General features: G+C 41.7%; 1 protein-coding gene across 5 annotated transcripts in view; it reads right to left on the bottom strand.

Annotated features, from left to right (window-relative positions):
• The window catches only part of TANC1 (tetratricopeptide repeat, ankyrin repeat and coiled-coil containing 1), a 408,770-nt gene that overhangs the window by 80,401 nt on the left and 305,911 nt on the right, over positions 1-22,458 (bottom strand). For all 5 annotated transcript variants that reach the window (XM_029605548.1, XM_029605546.1, XM_029605545.1 and 2 more), the window contains one exon: positions 10,875-10,953. In XM_029605548.1, coding sequence (XP_029461408.1) covers positions 10,875-10,953 — 79 coding nt within the window. The remainder of the gene's footprint in view (positions 1-10,874; positions 10,954-22,458) is intronic.

The following is a 22,458-nucleotide window of genomic DNA, read 5'->3' as shown; positions in this document are numbered from 1 at the left end:
TTTTCAGGGGTGATGAGTCAGACGAACTGAACAAAATCACTGTGAACCTGGAAGATGTCGTAGGTCAAACTATATCACTTGGACCAGATGGGTATGCATCCTAGGGTACTAAAGGAACTAAAAAATGAAATTTCTGATCTATTAGTTAAAATTTGTAACCTATCATTAAAATCATCCATTGTACCTGAAGACTGGAGGGTGGCCAGTGTAACCCCAATATTTAAAAAAGGCTCCAGGGGCGATCCGGGTAACTATAGACCAGTGAGCCTGACTTCAGTGCTGGGAAAAATAGTGGAAACTATTCTCAAGATCAAAATCGTAGAGCATATAGAAAGACATGATTTAATGGAACACAGTCAACATGGTTTTATCCAAGGGAAGTCTTGCCTAACAAATCTGCTTCATTTTTTTGAAGGAGTTAATAAACATGTGGATAAAGGTGAACCGGTAGATGTAGTTTATTAGGATTTTCAGAAAGCGTTTGATAAAGTCCCTCATGAGAGGCTTCTAAGAAAACTAAAAAGTCTTGGGACAGGAGGCGATGTCCTTTCGTGGCTTACAAACTGGTTAAAAGACAGGAAACAGAGATTAGGATTAAATGGTCAATTTTCTCAGTGGAAAAGGGTAAACAGTGGAGTGCCTCAGGGATCTGTACTTGGACCGGTGCTTTTCAATATATATATATATATATATATATAAATGATCTGGAAAGGAATAAGACGAGTGAGGTTATCAAATTTGCAGATGATACAAAATTATTCAGAGTAGTTAAATCACAAGCGGATTGTGATACATTACAGGAGGACCTTGCAAGACTGGAAGATTGGGCATTCAAATGGCAGCAGTCAAAAAAGCAAACAGAATGTTAGGAATTATTAGGAAAGGAATGGTTAATAAAACGGAAAATGTCATAATGCCTCTATAATGCTCCATGGTGAGATCGCACTTGAATTCTGTGTACAATTCTGGTCGCCGCATCTCAAAAAAGATATAGTTGCGATGGAGAAGGTACAGAGAAGTGCAACCAAAATGATAAAGGGGATCAATAGCTCCCCTATGAGGAAAGGCTGAAGAGGTTAGGGCTGTTTAGCTTGGAGAAGAGATGGCTGAGGGGGGATATGATAGATGTCTTTAAGATCATGAGAGGTCTTGAACGAGTAGATGTGAATCGGTTATTTACACTTTTGAATAATAGAAGGACTAGGGGCATTGCATGAAGTTAGCAAGTAGCACATTTAAGACTAATCAGAGAAAATTCTTTTTCACTCAATGTTTAATAAAGCTCTGGAATTTGTTGCCAGAGGATGTTGTTAGTGCAGTTAGTGTAGCTGGGTTCAAAAAAGTTTTGGATAAGTTCTTGGAGAAGTCCATTAACTGCTATCAATCAGGTTTACTTAGGGAATAGCCACTGCTATTAACTGTATCAGTAGAATGGGATCTTCTTAGTGTTTGGGTAATTGCTAGGTTCTTGTGGCCTGGTTTGGCCTCTGTTGGAAACAGGATGCTGGGCTTGATGGTCCCTTGGTCTGACCCAGCATGGCAAGTTCTTATGTTCTTATACCAATCTCCATGGAGCAGACAATGTGGACATGGAGAGGCCTCATAAGGCTAAAGAAAATGCTAGGAAAGCACTGAAAGCTCTGCTAGTTTCTCTTCCAGATTTAAAAAAAAAAAGGGAGAGAATGGGTAAGGACAAAAATGAACCCATCATGATGGACCAGTTCTCTCTATATGCAAGTGCAGAAGAAGGGAGAAGTCAGTATGTTGCGGGTAGCTAGCTCAGTTTGTAATCTTGCTTACTGCATACAGCTTCCAGAACTCCTTCATGGCTGTTGTGCCCAACACTAAGTGAGTCACATCCAGTGCTCAGTGCGCATATTTCCCATCTCATTCAGCCTTTGGGATAAGGCTGAATGAGATGGGGATAACAGGGAAGATGAGGTAGTGCTGTGTGCAATGTGTGTGCTGCACAAATTGGGGCCCAGCTATCTATTTTGCATGCTGCCCATTAATTACCACACTCTGCGGTTCATACAATAGCTAGAAAGAAGAGAAATGCATGTTTACACAGGATCTCAGAAATGGATTCCTACAAGTTTGAGCCACCGCTGGTGTCTCTTATTGTTGTGAGGTGCTGAGAGCAGAGCTCAGGTGCTGGACTGGTTCTGAGCATCAGGCAGTGGTGACTTTTCTTTGGCATACCGGATAAGGTCTGAAGGCAAACTGGTTGGAAAATACTGCCAGTTAGTAATCCACAATAGGACACAGCCTCCTGAAACTGTCTCCTTATAATCATATACCATGACCCAATGTTCTAGAAAGCAAGGTTGTTTACTTGTAACCGGTGCTCTCCATAGACAGCAGAACAAATCAGCCACACATGGATGATGTCATCTGATGGTGCCAAGATGGAAAAAAGCTCTCAGAGAAAGCTGTTCTGAGAATGCATAGGAGTTTCCATGCAGCTATTGCCATGCAGGTCTCCTCCATCTTTACAAAAAGTTAACCTTCAACTTGATGAGGAGGTGTGCAGGATTGTGAGGCTTATTTCTTGTGCTGACTATGGAGAATACCTATTACAGGAAAGCAACTTTGCTTTTTCCATGGACAAGCAGGACAATTAGCCACACAAGTGGGGACTCCCAAGCTGAGGGTTGTAAAAGCATTTGTTTTGTTATATATCTGCAGCAAAACTTGCAACCTATATTTTGAAGCTATTGGTGGGAGAATTAAAATTTTATTTAACTAATTCTTTCAAGAACTTCTTGGTCAAAACTGGTGTAAATCATTTTCTAGAGTGATGAGTAGCAAAGATATGAATAGTCCAGGTGACTACTCTGCAGATATCTTCTAGGGAAGCAGAGCAGAGATGGGATAAGGAAGCTGCAGTAGCTCTGACTTGATGTGCTTTTTACTTTGCTTTGAATTTGCTGACCTGACTGAGAATATCAGTATGAAATGCAATCAGATATCCATGCAAAAAAAGTTTACTTTTAACTGAAACCCTTGTTTGACTAGGTTAAAGGAGATAATGAGAAGGCCTTCTGAAATTCTTTGTTCTGTTCAAATAGAACAACAAAGCACTCCTACAGTACAATGTGTGAAGAACAAGTTCACTTTTTTTGGCATGTGGTCTGGAAAAAATGTTGTTAGAACAAGGGATTGATTCAAGTGAAATTGAGAAACTACTTAGGAAGAAATTTTGGATGTTTAACACACTATACTCAAATTTTCAAAACCAGAGTAGAGTATACCAATGCTTGTAACTCACTTATTTAATGTGGCAAAATTACAGCTATCAAAAATACTTTCTAAGAAAGAAATGTTAGTTCTACTGATGCCAGAGGCTTGAAAGTTGGTTTCATGAGCTGAACAAGGATGATCCTGTGCAATAAGAGGATCTCTAAGTGGAGGATGAAAACTATTCAGGCATTTAATGAATATGGCCATTGTAAATTGTTGAGAAATGGGAACAGCATCTGAATGGTGGTAGTGGTATGGCTCCTATGCTCTCACGTGAACTCTGACTGAATTAGTTTTTAGTCCAGATTTAGACAGGCTTAGAAAGTGCGGACAGGACAGTTAAAAGGGTCCTGATTGACTCCTGTACACCATATAAAAAATGTCTTCCATTTAAAGTTGTAGGATTTTCTAGTTTTCTTAAAGCCAGGACTGTATGGAATATTCCAATTCTTGCTAACAAGGACAAGCAGCTAAGATGGACTCTCTGATGTCGGTAAGAATGGATATTGACCTATGTGAGCTATGTATAGCTAAATGCAGAGAAAATAAAAAGCTCTATAATGCTGTGTATTAGACTAAGCTCGATGGATTTATTGGCCCCTTCTAGCCTAAATGGCGCTCAAAAGAGGCCAAAAGCAACATAAGGATAGATGTCACTGTGTGAATCAGTACTGCAATAATATTGAGGCCTCTTTTTATGGCTGTAAGACAAATCTGAGAGCCAGACTTATCAGTGCTGTCAAACCTGGGCAACTGTCACTGATAAGAACTGACCAATTGATGAACCTAGAAAGAGACAAAGAACTGGCAAAAGAGCGGGAAAATCAGTTAATTAAAAGCCTTAGTTATGCATTCACCTGACTATGCATGAGATTGCTGAATTATGCATCTCTGAGCCCTTAAAAATCAGCAGGATGCCAGCACTCAGGGTCGTTGTTGTTGTTCGATCGTTGCTCATCCCAAGAGGAAATGACCCATCCAAGTGTGGCATTGCCTCCCTGCATCCTGAGCCAAAGCAACTTGTAGAATCTGGAGAGTGGAACAGCCCTTGGGCTTTGGTGACAGTGACTGTCCCTCTATGCTGACTGTGAAGGGAGAGACTCCAGAGATGATAAGAAACTGGTCTTCATTCCCTTTACTGTGGATTAGGAAGTTAGAGCTCATAAGTGCACTATACATGCAAGTCTCTGCTAGAGAGATGTGAGGCTAGCATTAATTAACTGTAATCTGATAAGCACTGGATGTCAAGCATGCTTCATTACAAATGTTGTTCTTATATTCTGTTTCCTTAATTGCTTGTGTGTCTTGATGAAATGTCATTACATTATCCCTGTTTAACTAGAAATAAATATGATTTTACTCAAACAACTTGGTGAATTTTCTAAGCAAATGGACAGGAGAAGCTGGTGAAATAAGGAGGTTCATGTGAAAGGGAGGTGGGGTAGAAAATCCTAATTTCTCTCCCTACAGGACAACTTTGCTTACTTCCCTAGGTAGTTGCTTCTTTCAACATCTAGGCCATGAGAGTCAATAAGAGAATGTTTGCTTGGAGAAGATTCCTCTGTACTGAGTGATTAAGGTTTTGAGTATTGACTGATGAATCACTAGGTGCTGAAGCCATGGAAACCAGATTTGATATAACAAAAAAGGGGTTATAATACTCATTAGGCCTTTTTCTCTTAATTTTTTAAGCATTTGGGGGAATAAAAAATGAAATCCCAGATTTCATGGAATTGAAAAAGTATCAACTGCCATACTTTGCTAGTCTCTTGGAACAGCAAACTAGAGCTTTGTTGTTGAATGGGGTTGTAAAGAGGTCTATCTGCAGAATTCCCTGAAGTTGAAAAAGCTGTTGTGCTATATTTTATTCAAATTATCATTCGTGTAGGGGTAGTTAGCAACTTAATAGTCTGCTATCTGGTTTTGTTTCCCAAAAAGATGAACCGTTAATGGAAAAAAAAAAAACTTTTGAGAAAATCGCCTTTTCCCAAATCCTGCAGGCCCCTCTTGACCATGCTTGAATGACCCAGTTCTTCCCTGTTTGTTGATGTAGTACGTAGCTACTTGTTTGTCTGGACCAGATATACTTTTTCTTTAAATCGGAGCAGAAAACCAATACTGCAGTGAAGATTGTCCTGGGTTCCAGGAGATTTATGTGCAGCCAATTCTCTTGAGGTGTCCAAGTTCCTTGAGAACAAAGGCTAGTTAGGTGGCCTCCCCAACTATGACTGGAGGAATCTGTGGCTATTTTAGTTTGAACCTGAGGGTGTTGAAATGACTGAATAGGTTTGAAAGATTGGTCTACTAGTATAGGGACTGGATGAGTGATGTGCTAATGCAGACCTTGAGAGCCAATTATTATAAGATTTGATTCTACTGGGTTTTTAAGTGCTATTAAGCTTGTCTCATAAGGAGGCACACAAATGGTGTGACATGTACTGTTGCTGCCATGCAGCCTAGCATCTTTATGAGCGGAGACTGTCTTTTGCTTGGCCAGATGTAGCATTATGATCATTAGATCACTGAGGGAGAAAGTTTTCTCTTAAATGGTGTCCAGGCAAGCTCCTATGAAATCTAAGGAGAAATTTCTTACCTGTTAATTTTCTTTCCATTAGTCTTGCTATACCAACCCAGTCCATACACATGGATTGTGTCCCCTTAACAGCAGATGGAGGTAGAGAACACTTCCCAGCGTGACATCATTACCCCTACTTAAAGGTGGTGCAGCTTGGAGAAACCAGAGTATATGTTTAAAAAAGCTGTAACAAAGACTAGTCATCTAATATTTCAAACTACCATGCAGAAACCACTTTTGGAAAAAAGGAAGGCACCAAATGAAAGGTAATTGCATCCAAAGAAATGATGAGGAAGGGATCACAACAAGATAAGGCATGAATCTTCAATATATGATGAGCTGAGCAGATTGCCACCAGAATGATGGCCTTCAAGGAGAGATCCTTAAGCAAAACATGCTTTATTGGCTCAAAAGGAGGCAAGCCCAAGGCCCTCAGCACCATATTTAGATTCCATTGGGGTATCAGAGGTTGAAAAAAGGGGGCATAATCTCATAATGCCCCAAAAGAATTGGGATATATTTGGGTGGCCTGCCACCAAAACACCACCTAGCTGCCCTCTGTACAAGAGGGCAGCTATTTGCACCTTTATTTAATTCAGAGCCAAACCTTTTTCCAGATGCTTCTGAAAAAAGGCTAAGGTACATGGAATCTCAGACTATTAATATGACACTAAACAATACTTACAGAAAGCCTCAAACAAGTACCAGACTCAGATATACACTAGCAAAGTTGAAGTCTTTCAATCCTTCAACAGAGTGGAAGTCTCAAATGAGAAGTAGCCCTTCTTTAGGAGCAACTTCGGCTCAAAAGCCAAGATATAAGTCAAAATGGAGCTGGATCCTCCATAACCACCGGACCCTGAACCAGATGTCACAGGGCCTCTGGAAAGCACAGAGGACATCCTATCTGCAATCTCATCAGATCTGCATACCAAGGCGGTTAGTCTGGAATCAAAAGTGACTCGACTGTTCTCCTACTCCACCCTGTGAAGAACCCTGCCAATGAGAGGCCATGGGGGAAAGATGTAAAAAAGCTCCCCCACCGGCCAAGGCTGAACCAATGTGTTGATGCCTAGGGCTCTAGGTTCCTTTCGATGGCTGAAAAAATGCCAAGGTTCCTTTGGGTGGGCACCCAAAGGAACCTTGGCGTTCCTTTGGGTGCCCACCAGAGAGTTATGGGCTGGAAAGCTTCTGGACTCAGCTCACACTCCCTTGATCTAGAAGAGTTCTGCTAAGGAAATCCGCCTATATGTTCTCCTGACCCACAATGTGGGCCTCTGATAACAGGTGAAGATTCTGCTCTGCCCACAGAAAGAGCAAGTTCATCTCCTCTAACACTCCATTGACTCCTGGTTCCCCCTTTTCTGTTTCTATAGGCTACCAGTGTTGCATTATTGGAGAGCATTCTGACCGCCTTGCTTGTGAGAATGGGAAGGAAGTGATACAGTACCAGCCAGATTGTCCTCTTTCCAATGAGACCCCCACCAGACAGGGTCGAGTTCATTGTAACCATGAAGGTATGTTCAGACTGACTCCCTGGAGTAGGTGAAAAGGCATCCTCCATCAGAAAAAAGTTCCTTCACTGAAGTTGGCAGAGGAAGTTGGGCATTGGTCTCCTCAGTCATGTGACTGAGGAGACCAATGAAACAGAAGGGAAAAGGGCAGAGGTCTCAATCGCCCTGGCCCATGGGACCAAATCCAGCATCACAACCCAAGACGTTGTAAATAATCTCAAGCTTTCGGCACGCGTACAGAGAACAAATATCTGTATTTGGTGAATCAACTTGTTCATTCTCTGTTCCATGAAGAACACCTAGTCTACTCCGACTCAAAGAATGCCCCTAGGTACTCCAGAGACTGAATGGGCTGAAACTTGCTTTTTGCTAAATTGATGATCCAGTTCAAGCTTTCTAAGACATGGACAACTCGCTTGGATACATGGATCACTTCCTGTAAAAGACTTCACTCTGATCAACCAGTCATCCAGGTACAGATGGATCATAATGCCTTTTTCACCTCTGTAACACTGCCATGACCAGCATAACTGATAAAGACCTGTGGTGCCATAACTAGGCTGAAAGAAAGCACCAGGAACTGAAAAACGTCCTGCAAAATGCAATAACTGAGGTACCATCTTCCCCCTTGATAGGTCCAGAGAGCAAAGATACTCTTCCTGTTCAATGGCCATGAGAACAGACTGGAGTGTTTCCATCCAAAAATGGGAAACTTGCAGACTGTGATTTATCCACTTGAACAATCCTTTTTGGGCACTACAAAATAGATTGAATTCTGTCCAAGGCCCCGCTCAGAGGCGGGTACAGGGACTACAACCTTCAGACGTTGCAGTCTCACAAGAGTCTTATTTATTTATTATTATTATTATTTTTTTTTTCTATACAGACATTCCTGTAAAGATACAAATCATATCGGTTTTATGCAGTAAAATTCTGTCCATCATAATATTTTTTCTTTTTAAACAAAAAACAATATAAAAGCCATCATTTATCTTCTCAAAGTATTGTAGTTCAATTTCAAATAAGTTAGCACTGCTCACATGAATCCATCACTTATCTTCCCCTAATGCTGCAGTTCAAGTTCAAATAAAATAACATTCAATATAGCTATATTTGAGCAAAGATTTGCCTGTTTCGGGGGGGTGTCTCACATTTAATGTCACATACTCTTTTCACACCAAAAATACAACAATGCTAAACAGCATCAGCTTCAAGTCACATGTTGCCATAGACTAAACTACTTTATGATTACTACATCAAAAAACTCCCATATAACAATTGTTGGTGAAGCTAATTTATGATAAAGCAGATTGGTTTATGGCATCATGTGATTTGGAACCGAAGCTAGTTAGCATTGCATCTTTTCAGTGTGAACAGTATTTGACATTGAATGTGCTGGGTCACTGAAGCAGGTGAAACTTTGCTGAAATACAGCTATATCGGGCATTATCTTCATTCAAAATTAAGCTACAGCATTCTGGGAAGATAAGTGATGGATTCATGTGGGCTAACACTTTGAGAAGATAAGTGATGGTACTTATATTGTTTTTCAGTTTAAAAAAAAATTATAACGAATGCATAAGACATTTTTGAAAATAATTGCTGTTTACACATTTCTAGTGAGTGATGCTCTGGGCTATGATTACAAGCATCACAGTCTATATATGAAAGGCTAATTTTATTCTGAAAGACAGCATTACCTTGATTTATGATTGTCCATTTTCACTTTTAATAACATAACATACTATGTAATTGTATTTTAATTTTATCTTGAATGTTATTGTACTTTATTTTTATTACGCTCTGTTTTATTTGTACTAGAATTTGTTAAACCATTGTGATCACAATTATTAGTGCACTCCTTACGAGCATTATCCTTGCCATCAACCCCGATAAAATGGAAATCATGCTTATCTCCCCACAGAGAATTCGTCCCCTCTCCAATACCCCCGCGCAAAGTGTAAAAAGCCTTGGAGTCACTATTGACAACCAGCTAAATCTTAGAAAACATTTTAATAATACGTTAAAAGACGATTATTTTAAATTACACACTAAAAAAAATGAAAACCACTACTCTATTAATGTGACTTCCATACCTTTCAGCAATCCCTTATCCTCACAAAAGTAGACTATTGTAACTCCCTCCTTCTTGGCCTCCCCAAAGCGACCATCCTCCCATTACAAATGCTGCAAAATGCAGCTGCACACATACATACCAACACCCGCAGATCTGAACAATCACACCCATCCTCAAAGATTTACATTGGCTCCCCATTGCACAACGGATAAAATACAAAACATTGTCTTTAATACACAAAACCCTACATACCGAAAACATGCACTGGCTCAATAATACTCTACACTTCCGCAAACACGCCAGACCACCCAGAACTCAACACGCTGCTACATTACACACGCCTTCTCACAAAAATACCCTACTGAACACGACTAGAGAACGCGCCATGTCTATAGCTGGGCCGACAAGCTGGAACAATATGCCCCCTGACCTCTGTCAGGAATCATGCCCAAAAAAGTTTAAACAAAAACTTAAAACATTGCTCTTCCTACAAGCATTTACCTAACGATCCTTCACCTTCATTATAGCAATAGGCATATCTACCATTTACCCCGTTCAGCTTACCACATATTGACAATGCCTTAATAATCTACCTCCTAATTTACATAGCTTCAATCTTTCGCTCAAATTTTCAACTTATATTATCCCACAATACTTATTATATGCTTTATCCATATAAATATCCCTTCTGTTCCATAGACTTAACCAGCTTATACCCCTTTGTCTTGATAATCCCCTTTCTGTCTTATATATACCAAATTTCTGCTCATATTTTCAATTTGTTTTTCATCTCACAATATGTAGTATGAGATTTAATCATTTAAGTTTCATATCCTTGCAACTTGTTTGCAACTTGTATTTTATCTTACTTTATTTAAAATGTGTTTTAATCCTTTAATCATTGACATAACTAGTTGTTCTTTTCTAACTTCTTCAACTTTTTCTTCAGATGTAACTAGTTTTGTTATTATTCTAATTAGCTCAATTGTTCATTTGTAAAGCACCGTTGCTAAATGTTATGTTAACTGTAAACAGATGTGTTGTTACTAAACGAATGTCGGTATATAAAAGCTACAAATAAATAAATAAACAAATAAATTCTTAAGACAGTATTTCTGCATACTCCTTTACCTTTTCAACAGTGTTAGTGGTGGATTTATTGGTTTTCGTTTTGTAAGTGTTAAATCAACAAAGTGAAAAATATTAAGAGGTCCATATTCAAAAGCCATTTTAAAAGATAATGTAATAGTATAACTGGCTAACTAGCACAGCAGTTGAATATGGACCTCTAATTTTACAATGTCACAAAACATAACTAGAAATCAAAAGATCACTGCAGTATGTTTATATTTGATTTTTAAACTATAAGAGAGGTTTGCAGTTTGGGTTAAATAAAATGAATCCTATGAACCTCAAAAAGTTAAACAAAAGCTGCTTAAGTTTCACACAGTAAAGACTGAAATACCTGTTTCTCCCCACAGCGAGTCTGTTTCATCAATTTGTACTGCATGCTCTTTTTCTAATCCCAGCAGTCTGCAAACAACCTATCAAAACAACACAAAACATAAAAAAATAGCAAACATAAAAAATAGTTTAAAAAATGTTAAAGTTATTTTACAGGATCCAACAATATTAAGAAAACTAACGTATGCTTTTGTATCTCACAGGCTGAAGCAGAGAAGTGTGTTCAGATGAATGCACAGTTTCATCATCACATTTTGTGAGCATAAACTTTACTGCCGAAGTAGCAAGGAGTTTTACGCTCACAAAATATGCAATAAAAAATGTGGTCTGCTTAGCATCCTCACAAGGAAATTCCATACTAATGAGGGCATTAAGTATTCCCTCCCAATGCAAAGAGAGCGCACAGCTATCACTGAACGCTAACAAAGTCAAACATGCTGAGCTTGGGAAGAACGCAACTTAACAAGGCTCATATCAATGAAGTATAAACTAGGTTATAATCTCTACGAGCACTAGCATTGATTGCAAATTAGTGGGGTGGCAATTCAAATAAACCCTTGACTTTTAGGGTATTTTTAAACACTAGCATCAGGCAAACCAAATGCTGATGTCAGTTTGTGAAACCACTCAGTGTTACACTGTACCTGGTGATACAGAATACCACTGTGCTCACCCTCCGTATTACAACCATGACACAGCAGGTTCTAATGCTAGATTTTATCTTACAGTTTAAACTGTTACATCATACAAAGTTCATTATATTCAGTTCATGAATAATAATGTAGCTCTGCTACTAATACGCCTTTCTAATTTGTCAGTTACATACAGAAATGTAACTTTTGAATATCTGATTATATTAAAAGCAAAAATATTCATTAAAAATTTATCTTTAACAATGCATTAGTTTTATGATGAACTACATCTCTCATGGATATCAACCTTGGGATGACTCATTTCTGCAAGTAAATTTTCAAAGTGTTCAGAAAATAGACATTTATTCAGGAAAACTATATTGAAGGAAAAGTTCTACTAGCAGAAGGATAATGATAACAGTATCTTCTCATTATAGGATTACAGAGGAGCCCAAGCATACTTTACATGTGTAGAGGACATTTTCATTAGGATTCCTCATAGTAACAGTAAGAATGGGGTTCACCACCGTGTATCACAAAGTAAAATAGTCATGGATCTTCACATGGTTTGACCTGAAGCAGCACGGGATGTGCATCATATTTTTTTTTTCATTTCGTGGTTCATTTCAGGTCCCCTGCAGGTAATTTTGTTTTTTCAGCGATTTGGGATTTTTTTTTTTGTGTTAGTGTGCACTAACAAGAAATACAAATTTTTCCAAAATTTCGGAAAAATTTCCTGTGTGTCAAAACGCTCCCGAACCATGACGAATTAGACAATTTCGTTGAAATTGTCTAATTCATTTAAAACAAATGCACATCTCTAAGCAGCAGTACTGGTTTGGAGAAATTTTTATTCAGCAGTGCGAATTAGATTTTTTACCTCAATTCTTCTCTTCACTTTCTTTTTCACTAGGGGTCTTATTCCTATAGCTATTTCTTTCTAGGCATAATCCATTTTACTTTTATACATTTTTATAACTTTGGCTCTGGCCACATCCCAACTGAGAATCATGCTTACTCATCTGCAGTCCTACACTTATAAGTATTCTATGGATGACTGCATAGATTTTTGATGAGGATCAACATCCCAATGGCTTAAATCAGGGGGGTCTCTAAACTATGCCCACAAAAACTTCTTTATCTGTGGCCAAATCAGCCTGCAAAGCAAGGTTTACTTTTTTTTTTTGTTTTGACGGAAAGAGAATGGTGGGTAGGTCCCCAACTCCCATTGAAAGAGGAAGTCTATGCAGCAATGGGAGGCTATAGTGCTGGTGGGGGTACCCAAACCCCCGTCAGCAGAAAAGGAAGTCCCATGTGGTAGTAGTAGGAGTCTACGCTGCTGGCAGGTGCAAATGAAGGGAGGGGAGAGAAGGAGGGTGAAAGAGAGGAAGCGGAGGGCAATGAAGTTGGAAGGGAGTGAGCAAAGATAAGGAAGTAGGAGAGAAGTGAGGAGGAAAGAGGGAGAGAGTAGAGGAAAGGGAAGGGAAGGAAGGAAGAAGAGATCAATAGTGTATTGGTTGAGAGTGGGAAAGTGTGTGGCATAAGCACACTACCTTGCCATTTCCTCCCCCCACCTTTTAGGGGACAGATACAGATGCTGAGGAAGGAAAGAGGCAGGTGGTGTGGCAGGGTTGCCAACTTCCTAGAAATATTTTTCTGACACCCTTTCTGCCATACCTCTGCAGGAAGCCTGCCCTCCTGACTCCCTCCACTTCTGCAGCATTTCAAATCACTGAAAAGGCCAGACTCCAAAGGAGAACCTAATCTCCCACCAGCCCTCTTGGTGATTTGAAATATCACATGCAACCCGTCATTTAAAAAGTATGGGGATCCAAGGTTTAAATCGTTATAGAATAGTTAAGTAAGAGGAATTTTAAAAAATGTATTCATTTAAAGTCAAAGATTAAAAATTGGTATCAGTTTAGTTCTGTCAACTAAATTACTTATTTACAAGTGGAAATACCAAAACTTCATAGAAAGGTTGGAGAAGAGACGACTGAGGGGGGATATGATAGAGGTGTTTAAAATCATGAGAGGTCTAGAACGGGTAGATGTGAATCGGTTATTTACTCTTTCGGATAGTAGAAAGACTAGGGGGCACTCCATGAAGTTAGCATGGGGCACATTTAAAACTAATCTGAGAAAGTTCTTTTTTACTCAACGCACAATTAAACTCTGGAATTTGTTGCCAGAGAATGTGGTTAGTGCAGTTAGTATAGCTGTGTTTAAAAAAGAATTGGATAAGTTCTTGGAGTAGAAGTCCATTACCTGCTATTAAGTTCACTTAGAGAATAGCCACTGCCATTAGCAATGGTTACATGGAATAGACTTAGTTTTTGGGTACTTGCCAGGTTCTTATGGCCTGGATTGGCCACTGTTGGAAACAGGATGCTGGGCTTGATGGACCCTTGGTCTGACCCAGTATGGCATTTTCTTATGTTCTTAGGTTGACGTGATTAGGTAAAAATCAAGCATAATTGAGCATAGAAGTGTGTCAAATGAGCCAGGGTTAGCCTGGGAAGCTTAGTCCTTTTACGCCTTCCTTTCCCTTGGACTGCTTGCTGCAACCACTGTTTTGACTATTTCCTTGCCTTCTGCTGCTCTGGACCTCCTATATTATCTTTCCCTTCCCAAGTGCCTTTTATCTTACTACCTCTCCTCTGGCCCTCTCCTGAAGCGATAGGCTAACTATGCACTGAGGTCCTGAATGGCTCTGCAATGCTTTTGTTTGCTATGCACATGCAATTTAGTTCCCAATAATTAGTATTCTGACAGTTGGCAGCCACTGCTTAATTCGTTTTCCTCCATTCTTTGAACTTATGGGACATTTTTTGTCAAACCTATTCCTGTATTGGTCTGAATACAAGATCAACCCTCCCTGTCAATATGGTGCAAAAAGCAGCAGCAAGCAGTGTCATGGCAGCTTCTTTTCCCAATGAGCCTGGTGCACCCCTGCTTCCTTTTTCCCTTGTAAGCCCTGCAATGTCGTACCTAGATAAGGCCATCTTCTCATATCCCCTTCCCTGCTGGGCCCAGAAAAATGCTGTTGCTTTCCCCTACAAGCATTTTTGGCCATCAGGGAAGCTCAGTTAATAGAAGGGGAGCTGCAAGTCTTTGGCAGGCAGGCTGAGCAGCTGAAGATTTTTGGTAGGCAGGAGATATATGTCTTCAGCTAGCGGGGAGAGACTTAGCTGTGATTATAAGATAACGTAAGATTATTTATTTATTTATTTTTTACATACCCATTTTCAAAAAAGACTCTCTCTCTATATATATATCTACACACATATACATACACACCTACGTATCTATAAAAGGTTTGTGTCGGTTGGTCGCCCTGTCAAATTTATCTGTGCCACCAGTTGATGCCAGGAACAGTGGAAGGTGCACTGTGCAAAGACAGCATGCTCTGTCTGCAAAGCACTGTCATAAAAACACACACCTACAGCCCCCCAACGCATACACACAAGAGGCACACGCCCTCACATAGGCTGCTATTGACCATCAACCCGAGTAACACCGGGTAATGAGTGGAGGAGTAGTCTAGTAGTTAGAGCAGTGGGTTGTGAACCAGGTAAGCCAGAGTTCAAATCCCGCTGTAGCTCCTTGTGACCTTGGGCAAATTCAGTGCCTCAGGTACAAACTTAGGGCCTGATTTACAAAGGATTTTCTCTTAATCTGTGTCTATGAAAGAATGCTTAATAAATCATGGCCTTAGATTGTAAGAAATGCCTACAGTAGCTGAATGTAATCTGATTTGAAGTGCCTGAAAAAGCAGAATATAAATCAAATAAGTAAATAAATAAATGTTCGCTAATATAGCACTCTACAAAGCCCTGTCTCTCACGCTCCCACACACATGGGCAGGCAGGGATAGGCACACACAAGCTCGCGCGTGCACACAGGCTCAGACACACATAAGCACATACAGAGGCAGATACAGCCATCCACACACATGCGCCCTCCCCAAACAAACACTCAGAGGCACAGGCACACCAAACGCATGCATACACACATGCAGACACAGGCACCCACACAGACAAGCAGAGGCATCCACACATACACAGGCACAAGCCTACACACACACAGGCTATTATAGATCCAGTTACCCAGTTACCCAGTGCCCAACGCTGGGCACTTTTTGCTAGTCTGGTCAATACTTTTCCACAAACTTGCATTAAAGTACAGGGCATGCAACATGTCAATCATATCTCTAGAACAGTAGCAAGAATTGTATAATGGCATCCACATATAAACCCAAGTTTGCTGTTAATATACAGATTTTTTTTTTCTCCAACAGCCTCTTCCTAATTACATCAGTTTCTAGGCCTAGCAGAAACTGTTCCAACTAGATTATTGCACCACGAGCTTTCCAATATAGCTGCCCAGGGCTTCCTTCCTATCCCATGTCTAACCCAGCCATGATAATTGTTCTCTAGCTCAGTCACACAAACTACGGTTCCCCTCTTGCTTTAAGTCAACAAGTTATGTTGTTACACAATGGTTGGGAGTCCCTTCTAGTGTCACTGAATGCTACTTTCACAGCATGCTCAGTCCCCTAGTGCCCAAAGGGCCAGATCTAGAAATCAAACCAGGATCTCCCTCACATGGCTGCACAGTTGAGCCAGCCCAAGTAAATCATTTTTTAAAATACACTTGTACGGCTATCATACGTTGTGCTATAACTGGCACGCTGCACCAAAAAGAGTTATCTACCTTCTCACTGAATTTGTATGAATCAAATATATCTATCAAAAATATAAGTGGCACGATTAGGTGCCAGATGAGGGGAACTGTACTTGTACGAATATGTCTATTCATCTTGTTTGCATTATCGAGTGATATGATTTATGTTACAATTAAACCATCTACTGTGCATATTGTTACCTTTGTGTATTTTTTTTCTCTTGAAAATATAAAAATGTATACATAAGTGGCACATATTTCTTGGGTTTCCATATTTTGCAGGTAATTTCAAACTTAAGCAGACTTCAGTTTGAAAATCCTTTCTTCAAAAGCTAGTCTAAGCTCAGGCAGCTGGCAGAGTTCATTCAGAAAAGGCCTGCAGTTGACAGTTTTCAAATACGGGAAGCAGAGAAGAGGCTACACAGAGGGAGAACAAAGCAAGGAGACATGTCTGGAAGGCTATAAGCACAAGTGCTCATACTCTAGCTAATAAAGTTCTAGACTTGCTAGCCAATGATGGTTGAAGTGGATCTAGGTGATATGATGGCCACATAATTCAGCAAGTCCTAAGACAGGGAGATGGCCAGCAGGATTTTCCAGACATAGTAAGCTTTTATTTTAACAGCAGCAGTTTTAGGAGTTTTATCCTTCAGATGTCATTTTATGCTTTTTTTTTAAATCTGTTTTTAAGTTTTAAATCATGTTTATTTTATTGTTTATGCCTTACTCTTTGTTTTATGGCATTATGGATATTTCATTATAAACCACCTAGGAATGTTGATGGGTGATTTATAAATTTAAAATAAATAAATAAATCAAGCTATAACCTGCTCAAGGAGGACAGGGAAGGCAGACAGGGGGAGGAGTAGCAGTTTGTGCAAATAATAATATTAAAACAACTGAAATCCAAGGGATATGGGAAATGAAGCAACACTGTGGGTCATTTTGGAGAGGGGAGATGACATGTTTCATCTACAACCAGAGTGATCTGCAGATCTCCAGCACCAGTGGAACAGCAAGATAGAGATATAATAAATACACACATGGGACTACAATGAAAGAGAAGGTATTACTAGTGTAAAATTGTAATCTATCAGATGTGAACTGGAGTATTCTATTTGCAAAACAGGCTACAAGTAGAGAGCCCCTTCAAGGGGTTCTCAGACAAACAGTAATGGAATCCAAGAGAGAAAGAGCTATACTGCACCTGGTAGGTATGAATGGGAAAAAGTATTTCTAATATCCATGTAGGTAGTCACCTGAGCTTCAGTGATCAGACACTTTGGGTTTCGATGTAAGAAGAAAAGCAGATAGGGTCAAACAAAGGCCAAAGTCCTAGACTTAGAGAGTACCAATTTTGTTAAAATGGGGGGAGTATTTGGCAGGGTGGTAGGTTTTGTGCAGTAGAAAACTGTGGGATAAACTAAAAGCTATAATAAGAGCAATGTTTTTGCTAGGAAAGTAAGAGGATAAGGAGACCAATATGGTTTTCAAGGAGGTGGCTGAAAAAGGGCAAAAAACCCCCCAAACCATTTGAAAGATACAAGGGATCTCTGGAAACAAAAAAATAACACTAAGAAAATATGAAAAAAAAAAAAAGTAATAAAAGGTAGGGAAGTTTGGATGGCAAAGATGCAAGAAAAAAAAAAGAAAGCAAACGCTTTTTCAGGTATGTCAGTGAAAAGAAAAATGCAGAGGAGAAAAGGAAAAATATGTGGAAGACAAGGAAAAGGCAGGAATACTAAATAAGTTTTGTTCAGTGTTCACTGAAGAAAGAATTGAAGAACCACCACAGATAGTAGGAAAGGATGCTTATGGTAGTGATGTAGATACCACAACATTCATGGAACAAAGCGTCTGCATGAAACTTCAAAAATTAAAAGTGGATAAAGCTATTGGGCCAAATGGGATATATCCTATGACAGTGGTTCCCAAACTGTGGTCACTGGACTCCCAGGGGTCTAGTGGGCTGCTGCTACCTGTGATTTGCAGAGCTGCTGCCTCAGGCAGGAAAGTGAGAGTGAGACTTATTATGGCCACAAAACTTCACCCCATATTGGTGCAGTCCAGGAGGAGGAGACACAGAAAGGGGCCGTTCGCATCCATTAGAAGCCTCAAATTACACTCCTGTATGTTTAGCAGAGGTGGGAAAGATCAGGACTGACTGTAAACCCCACTGCTGCACTTTGTGAGGGTGTGGAGAAGAGAACGGCCATTTGCAACTGTCAGAACTTTTGCAGCTTCTGCTGCACACTAAGGTAAGCAGAGAAAAGTTGGATTATCACAGTGGCGAGAAATACTACTGCCATGTGATCCGGCACTGGCTTGAGAGAGAGAGAAAGGAGAGCTGCACCAAAAAAGTGAGTAGAATGGCTCAAAGGAAGCACTGGGACTGGGGTTGACAGCAGGAAGAGAGAAGGAATAAGACTGGAATGAAGGAAGAAATGGAGGATAAAGAGGGGGCAGGAATCCATGATTGACCTGGGTAAGGGGAGTGGATGGCAGACATCAAGAGAGAGACAGAGAGGACAAGGAATCCTGCTGGACAAAGGATAGCGAGAGAGAGGGGGGGGGGGGGGGGTGTGATGCCCTTGGAGCGGTATAAAACAGGAGAAGGTCGGAGAACAGACCAGGCTGGAGTCTGTTCTGCTTTTCAACAGTTTAATTATAAAACGTTCAGCAAGACAGAATCAAAATGGCTGCTTACCTCAGCAGACTGTCAATGCAAGAACAGTTCTTCCAAAAGAGCACAGCACTTCATTACAGCTTACTTCTTCTCCCTGGGGCCTCTCTAACTCTCTCAGGGCCTCACCTTTGTATCCCTTACCTCAGGGAAACGCCCCCACCCGAGGATCCCTTTCCTGTCTGTCTTAAGGTGGACCGGGCCAGATAGCTGGAGCCGGTCCGTTAAGGCAGTCTGAGACTCTCTGTCATATACTCTAGCACAGGGGGATAGAAAACCAGCATGGACCAGGAGGGAAGAAAGGAAAGATGACCACCAGGGATCAAGGAGGAGAAAGGATGAGATAACAGCAAGGTGTGGAGATGTATTTAGGGGGACACATAGACAGATATGGAGACTTCTTCCCTTTGAGAAGCAGGCTATTGTTTTGCTTTTTCTAAAATCTGAATTAGTCTGTGACTCATTTTCTATATGTGTCTGTAAGAATCATAAAAAAAATAATAATAATAAAGTAGAAAATAAGATCAGACTAAAAGAGGGTAAATTAACAGGGAGGGTAAGTTTCAAACTTTTTATGTAGGTAAACACCTGTTTATCCATGTAAAAATGCCATTTTGAAAATTGCTGCTCCTCACTACAGAGAGCAGAAGGAGCAGTGCTGTAAACAGGATGCAGACTACCTGTGGGGGTGGGGAGGAGCAGGGCTAGATTGGAAGGGGGAAGGACATGCAGAGATTTCATTTTGAAATCCTCATGCACACTTTCACACAGGTACTTTACACCTGCCTCAAACTACATGAAAAGTACACAGGAACAAAAGTACCGGCTTTCCCCTGCTGGCTCAAGTTTTCAAAAGGAAACATTGTGGACAGTTTGACAATTAGATTGCAGGTCTACAGGTACCGGTGCTGACTTTCTATCAGGTCACACAAAGTTACCAACCTGCAACTTTTTTTTTTTTTTTTTTTTAACTTGCTTCCTTTTACCCATTGCAGCTGGATTGGAAGGTGGAATTGCCCTCAACCTTTTAATTATGAGGGCAATTTTTAAACAGCTTTGGAGACTGTCTTCCCTACATATTCAGAGATTGTCTTCCCTACATATTCCACGTGAATCAATGAATGATTCACATGGAATGACGGTATATAAAACATTTAAATAAATACATGATTCTGGAGTGCATCTCATTATTTCTTTTGTTATGGCATGCAAACATTAAAGAGACGTGGGGGTGGGGGGTCCATAAGAAAATTATTCCTTACCTGCTAATTTTCGTTCCTGTAGTACCAAGGATCAGTCCAGACGGTGGGTTATGCTCCCCGTCCAGCAGATGGAGTCAGAACAAAAAGCTCGAGGGGAGGTCCTATATGACCTCATCCCTTGTGCCTCAATCCTCAGTAACTAGACTTACAAAGCCAAAGAGAAAAGAGACGGAGGGATCAAGAAGTACACATTCTCGATAAACTGCTATCGAAAGTTTGAACTGAGTTAACCAACCCAAACGGAACTTGCAAACTGAACTGTAAAACCAACAAGCCCTGGAGCCCCAGGGAGTGTCTGAAAGAAGCAAAAAAAAGTAAGACCGACGAGCAGAGGCGTATCCCAAAAACAACCCCCAATTACCAGGGCGGGTGTCTGAACTGATCCTTGGTACTACAGGAATGAAAATTAGCAGGTAAGGAATAATTTTCTTTTCCCTGTACGTACCAGGATCAGTCCAGACGGTGGGATGTACCAAAGCTTCCCTACAACGGGTGGGCCGAGGAAAGCCCTGCTCGCAGGACACTATCTCCGAAGGACCCAAAAACGGGAGCCCGGACATCCAATCGATAGTGTCTAGAAAAAGTATGGAGTGACTTCCAGGTGGCCGCCCTACAGATCTCCTGTGAAGATACCGACGAACTTTCTGCCCAAGACGCGGCTTGAGCACGAAGAGAGTGGGCTTTAACACCCAGTGGCGGCTGCCAACCGACCCCTACGTACGCAGAGGTAATCGTACCCTTCAGCCAGCGGGCGATGGTGGCCTTGGAAGCCATACGACCCCTCCTAGGTCCCGACCAGAGGACAAACAAATGGTCCAAGAGACAGAAGTCATTGGTGGATGCCAAGTATTGCATCAGACATCTCTTGACGTCGAGGTTCCGAAGCTGCCTGGGGTCCTCCGACGAGAAGGAAGGAAGTTCCACTGACTGGTTGAGTTGAAAAGACGAGACTACCTTCGGTAGAAAAGAGGGTACCGTGCGTAAGGAAACCCCGCCGTCAGTGAAGCGGAGATATGGTTCTCGGCAGGACAGAGCCTGGAGTTCCGAGATGCGTCGCGCAGAACTGATGGCCACCAGAAAAACAGTCTTAAAGGTGAGATCCTTGATGGTGGCCATCCGCAAAGGCTCGAAGGGCGAGCCATAGAGGACCCGGAGGACCAAGTTGAGACTCCAAGAAGGACAGGGTGGTCTAGACGGCTGCTTCAGCTGCCTCACCCCCTTGAGGAAACGGAGAATATCCGGATGGGATGAGAGAAGCGAATCCTTCCCGTCGTGGAGAAGGGCTCCCAACGCCGCCACCTGAACCCTAATGGAGTTATACGCCAGCCCCATCTCCAGGCTAGCCTGCAGGAAGGCAAGAATCTGAAACACCGAGGCGCGACCCGGAAAAATGGAACGGGACACACACCAATCTTCAAAAACCTTCCACACCCTCACTTACGTAATGGAGGTAGACGTCTTTCTAGCCCACAGCAGAGTTGAAATTACGGCCTCCGGGTAGCCCCGGCGCCTCAACTTGCGCCTCTCAAAAGCCATGCCGCAAGACAGAAGCGATCTGCCTCCTCGAAAAATATGGGAACTTGCCTGAGAAGCCGAGGGAGGTGACCGAGGCGGATCGGCCCCTCGTGAGCTAGGTGAAGAAGATCCGCGAACCACGGGAGTCGAGGCCACTCCGGCGCTACCAGGATCACCGGGCCTGAATGAGTCTCTATCCGACGAAGCACCTTCCCCATCAAGGGCCACGGGGGGGAGACATACAGGAGGACCTGCCTGGGCCACGGAAGAACTAGGGCATCGACCCCTTCTGCGCCGTGCTCCCGTCTGCACCTGAAGAAGCGAGGTGCTTTTGCGTTTCCTGCGGTGGCCATGAGGTCCATATGGGGCCTCCCCCATCGAAGTACTATCAGCCGCATCGCGTCCATGGAGAGTTTCCACTCCCCGGGATCCAGACGCTGACGGCTGAGAAAATCTGCCTGAACATTGTCCACGCCTGCTATGTGAGAGGCGGATAAGCGAAGTAGGTGGAGCTCCGCCCACCGCATCAGCTTTTCCGCTTCCCACGCGACCAGCCGACTCCTCTTGCCTCCCTGACGATTGATGTATGATACCGTGGTTGCGATGTCCGACAGAATCCTGACTGCTCTCTGGCGAACCAGCGGGAAGAAGCCCTGCAGGGCGAGATGGACCGCCCTGGTCTCCAGGCAATTGATGGGCCACTGCTTCTGTTCCTTCGTCCACGTGCCTTGGATGGAGCTCGACTGGCAGACCGCCTCCCAACCGGTGAGGCTGGCATCCGTGGTGACCACCACCCAGTCTGGCGTC

The sequence above is a fragment of the Rhinatrema bivittatum genome, chromosome 6, assembly GCF_901001135.1.
Source record: "Rhinatrema bivittatum chromosome 6, aRhiBiv1.1, whole genome shotgun sequence".
NCBI classification, from domain to species: Eukaryota; Metazoa; Chordata; class Amphibia; order Gymnophiona; family Rhinatrematidae; genus Rhinatrema; species Rhinatrema bivittatum.
This window is presented reverse-complemented; position numbering and strand designations above follow the sequence as displayed.